At 39.8% G+C, this 5592-nt stretch overlaps 1 gene segment (V, D, J or C); it reads right to left on the reverse strand.

Annotated features, from left to right (window-relative positions):
• Positions 1-2791: 2791 nt before the first annotated feature.
• LOC127230081 (T cell receptor alpha variable 9-2-like) lies at positions 2792-3415 on the reverse strand. The segment is given in 2 exon segments: positions 2792-3234; positions 3358-3415. Coding segments are annotated over 2 exon segments (501 nt in total).
• Positions 3416-5592: the final 2177 nt, after the last annotated feature.

Consider the following 5592-nt stretch of genomic DNA (forward strand, 5'->3'; position numbering starts at 1 on the left):
CCAGGAAGCATGCCGGGTTTCCAGTACCAGGCATGATTTTCCTCATGGTGGACCTTAAGTCAAATAGGCAGTTATTGGTTGCCAGCAACTTGTGAATGTCCTTATTGTACCCTTATGGATATTTTAGCCATACTAGCAATTTCCATGGTTCATAGGTGAAACAGCTGATTAGGTAATTTATCATTTTATACATTGTCCCTTGGCAGATTGCATAGTATTTTCTGAAACCATGAAGGATAGACCACAGAAAAGAGCTTTTCAGTCCTCTATCCTAAGTGTGGGTTGTATTTAGCAATAGTGGCTTCAACCCTGAGAGGCAACCCTGAGAGGCATCAGCAATCTATATTATTTTGGGAGTCACTTAGACTGAAACCCCAATTAACCTTTCAAAAGGGGATTCTTCATACCAGGTACTGTTATTTTTGTTAGTCTATTGTTCTTGTGGGGTTACTGTCAGAAAAATGGCTTAATTTCCCTTAAGATGAGGATGTGCTTATATATAAAGGAACAATACCATATTCTTTTATTGAGATTTATATATTATCATATTAGGATAGATATTATCTTATTCCTATATATGTTTAAGATAATATATGTTCTTTTATGATATATGTATCTTAAATATATATGTATATATATACATTATAAATATACAACACATGAAGATATGTGAATATATAAGATATGATATATGCAAATATAAGTGTAGGTAATGCAGAATAATATGATTACTTTAACCATTATCAAAGAACCCTCGTATTCAGCATTTCTAGTTCCTTATTGATAAAGTTTTTATATCCTGAATAGTCCACATTATTTCATTAAGTTATTTATTTGAGTTTTCTTGGATCACTCAGGACTTTATTTCTGTTCACTATTACCTTTTTAGAGAGTTTATTTGGGAATTCATGAATCCCTTTACCATCTTCATGGTTATTTTTTGATTCAAGTTCTCCAGTTTCATTTAACTTGTTCTCATTAGGGACCACTAGAACATGCTGCTTTTTTTTGTTTGTGTGTTTGTTTGATTTTGTTTTGTTGTTGTTGTTGTTGTTCTTTTTAAGAGAGGACATATTGTCTTGAGTTTTATTATTCTGTTTTTCCTATGAGACCTTACATCTACAGTTAGGTTGTTGGTTGTGTCTTTGATATGACATTTTAGCTCACTGATGATGAATCCTGAGTTGAAGCTTCAAGGTGATGGATTAGAGGGGTTTAGAAGGGGCGGAGCCACACTGGAGCTGGCTCAGTCTTGCTGAGTGAGACCCAGAGGACTAAACCTTGCAGTCAGGATTCCTAGGGGAAAGGTGTTAGACTTGTGTGGTGTCTGGCTTTTTTATACTGAGTCCAACACAATTGGCTGGGGCTCTGTTGGAAAATGTCCTGTGCTGTGAGCAGAAAGACAAGCCAGTCACTCTGAATTGCTATAAAAAAAGGTTAGCATCTACAAAGGTGGTCTGCTTGGCCTTTACATGAAGATGAAAAATATATTTATTTATGGACATTAATTACTACTTCTGTTTACTCATGTGAACAAGATGCCTATGATGCAATTCAACAATAAGAACTCTTGTGAAATAAATTAGTGCTGCACGCACAGATGACTAGTGAGTGTGGGAAGAACCTTGTAGTCACAGCAGAGAGAGAATGGGAAGATGGTTTTACCAGTCCATTGGCCACAACAGCAACCTTTAACTGTATGTTTTTAAAGTAAAATCTCCCAAGTGAAGTCTCCTGTGATTTCTGGGAGACACAATTTCATAGCAAAAGGACTATGACAGAGTAAGAAGAGAACTATGTCAGCATAACAGGAGGATTATGATAGAGTAAGAGGAGCAGAGTATGATAGAATAACAGGAGGCCTATGACTATGCAAGGGTTATATAATGTTACATAGGAAGACCCGCAAAATCTGTAGATTCTTCACAGAAGTGACTCCGGAGCTAAGATTTGAAGTTGGCAGAGCTGGTTTATGAAGTTTTCTGTGGAGAGTGTTTCCTGTCGGAAAAGAGTTGGACCCCATCTGAGAAATTCAGAATGCTGAACAGAAACCAGCATTGCTGCTACGGAGAGCTGGGACCTAGCCCCACAAAAAGCTCACGTTGACAGTTCAGGCATGCACAAATCCTGTGGAACATTGGATATCACAGCCTGAACTCGGAGTTGTATTCTAGAAAGATCAGAAAGCCATTTAAACACCGTGTGAGAGTGTAGACCGCATCCCGTTTATGCTACATATATTTTGTGTGACGGCATATGGTGTGTGCTTGCCCCTCCCCTCAAGTACTGAAACCACTTCTGAGACTCTAGAGAGCCAGCTGCCCTGTGAGTGCCCCGAGGTCTCCAAAGTTCCACCCTTGCTTCTCACACTCTTGTGTTAGTACGCTAGCCCGGTCTTACTAATAGTAAAGGAAAACTCTCTCTGCACAGTTGAAGTCCCTGTCCTCTCTGGGCTTGTGCTGCAGGCCTGGCTTTGTCCCTCTTCCTTCTCTATAGGTATACTAGGTATGGGGACACTGAGCTGTCCTGTCACCTCTCCATCTTTCAGAAAACATTATGCAAAAGCCGTTTGTGGGCATGCCCCATTTCTTGAAATTTGCTATACAGCAAGCTCTACCAGAAAGCTGTGGAAGAAGATGTGGAGGACAGACTTCTAAGAGAAGCAGACAACTTGTTAGTCACAGGGCTTTACTGGGGGATCTCAGGATCCATAAGAGACAGGTTTCTGTCAGATTGTGCTTTGGTCCCTCCCAATCAAGAGCAGAGGTTGGAAGACTCTGCTTCTTGTTCTTCAGCTGTGGCTGTTTGTTTGACTTTTGTGCCAAGTGAAATGGAGAGGCACACAGCACAGGAACCAAAGCAATTCCAGAGGCAGGAGCTCAGCAGCCAGGCCCCTGGTGCTGAGTTTGTGTTCGGCTCCCCCTGTGGTTTCTGCCACTGTGTCACTCAGAGCACAGTAGTACACAGCCGAGTCTGACTCCTGGACCGAGGCTTTCTGCAAGTGGAAGGAAGTGGATCCTTTGTCATATGTAGCTTCAAAACCTCTGCTACTTCCTGTCTCATCGGCCTTTGAGGCTCTGAAGAGGAGCTGTGGACCTTCTCCGGGATACTGCACGTACCAGAACAGGGTTGGGTAGCCCGAGGCTGAATAGTTGCAGTATATAGTAAGAAAGTCCTTTTCTGAGAGAGTCAATTTACCGTATGTCTGCATCACTGAGTCTCCATGGGTCCTTGCTGGAGAAAAGAAAAGAAAAGAGATATGTATGTCACCTTAAAGACAAAGAAGCTTTTGGATAAACTTAGTACTCAAGACTTTGTTGATATAAAAATGTATAAAGTTTAAATCACTTTACTTACCAAGTATGAGGAGTATCGCAGTCACGAGGCCTGGAGAAGAGTCCATCTTTAGTGGCATCTATACAATGTTCTAGATGCTTAGCATGTTGAAAACAGAATGAGTCTTAAATTCACACAGGAAATACCATAGTGTTAGGGCACTGCGCCCCCTGGTGGTCAGAGAGTGAACAGTTACATGTGGCAATATTTGCTACAAGACAAGGAAATAATGCATTTGGTTGAGGGCCACTGCTACTTCAAAGGTCAAACTCTCTCTGTTTTAAGTGAATGCCAATTTCTTTTTCTTTTGGGGGGTGTGGGCTTGTCGAGACAGGATGTCTTTGTATTGCTTTGGAGACTGTTCTGGAACTCGCTCTGTCGACCAGGCTGGCTTTCAACTCAAAGAAATCCCCCTTCCTCTCTGCCTGCCAAGTGCTGGGATTAAAGGCATGTGTCACCAAGCAAGGTCAGGAAATGACAATTTTAAGGCATTTTTGAAGGAAGTTTTCCGGGGCAGATGTCACATTGTATAAGAAATACTCACAAATTTCAGAATTCCAGTACAAATGTAGAAACACATAATTTATTAAACTCTATGGAGTGATCTGAACTTTTGAAAAAGGTTACCCTTTGCTCTTAAAACATTTCCTCCTAACACAAACTGACTTGCTCTCCTAGCTAAGTCTAAATAATGAACTTCACTTTCTGCCTTTGCCACACTAAGTATTTAGGTTAAACTCCACCTGTTTAAAATATGAATTTCCTTCCTTGAGCCTACTAGAAAATCCTGGTTTTAAATGTAACGGAGATGCAAGCTCTTCCACTTTCTTGTTATCGTGTTCATGGCTGTCTTCATGTAATTGTTCAGATGTTGTTCCTGATAATTGTTTTATTATCTTTATGGGTGACTTTATGCCCTAAGTCATTAAATAACTAAATCTGTGGCCACTATGTTTATGCATCTTCTATAACTTTTTCTTCAGTAGGAAAAACCAGCACCATGAGCTTTACTCTTGGACCATGGTTACTACAACCTCTTTGTTTTAAAAGAGAAACACAATTAAGCAGTGAGCCATGTTTTTTTTTTTTTTTTTTTTTTTTTTTCATAGTTATCAGATGCGGGGTAAACAGACTTGCTTCTCTACAGGAAGGGTACACAGACCCCAGGTTGTAATAGTAAACAAAAGTTGCAGCTTGGGTTACCATCCTGATCTTTTTAGTTCTGATGTTATTGTATATTTTAATTACTAATTTTGAGATTATTATTTAACCACAATAATTCTCCATTCCCTTTTCTCCCTCCAAATTCTCCCATGTATCCCTTTCAACATTCCTTCAAATACATGGCTATTTTTTTAATTAATTATTATTTCATGGGTAGAAGTATATGTGAATACATATATATATACATATATATGTATGTATATATATATATACATACATATATATGTATATATATATATTCCTAAATACAACCTATGCAAACCATATAATTTTATGTGTAGGTTGTTTTCAAGGGTGACCATTTGGTGCTGGACTGCCAATTGGTGTGTTCTTCCTTGGGTAAGACCACCCCTCTCTTGTCCCCAGCTTTCCTCAGTTGCCTACACCTCTCTGTGCAAGGTTCAGGCCTCATGGGCTGCTCCAGTCCACTCTGGCATGTTCAATGGTGCCATCTTTGTTCAGTTCATGTTTCAATGGGCATGTTGATGAGACTTCTGATATCAGCAAGAGACACAGTCTTCCAGAAAACTCCTCAAACCTCACCTTTTACAGTCAATCTGCCTTATCTTCTGCAGTGTTCCTGGAGGGTAAGGTGCAGATCTATTTTGCAGATATATTCCTTGGGACTGGGATCCATAACCCTGCAGTTTGATTGGTTGCACTATACTTTAGTGGTCTGCTAGAACAGTTTTCTTGATGAGGGGTGAAGACTACAGTAATCTGTGGGTATAAGGACAATTATTTATAGCTTGTTTTTAGTGATTATGTCTGGAGCAACAAGTAGAGGTTAAAGATTCTCCTTTAATTACCATGACTTCACTCATACTTTATAAGTTAGCTAGATTTCCAGTACCAACCAGACATGGGATCACTACTATGAGGTGTATCTTCAGTCTAATGGGAGAAATGTTGGGTACCATTAAGATGTGTGTGTGTGTGTGTGTGTGTGTGTGTGTGTGTGTGTGTGTGTGTGTGACATTACTGCACCAGTGAATTACTGTGCCAGGCAAACTGGTAATATGGGGACATGTT

This window comes from Phodopus roborovskii, unplaced genomic scaffold (genome assembly GCF_943737965.1).
Source record: "Phodopus roborovskii unplaced genomic scaffold, PHOROB, whole genome shotgun sequence".
Lineage (NCBI taxonomy): Eukaryota > Metazoa > Chordata > Mammalia > Rodentia > Cricetidae > Phodopus > Phodopus roborovskii.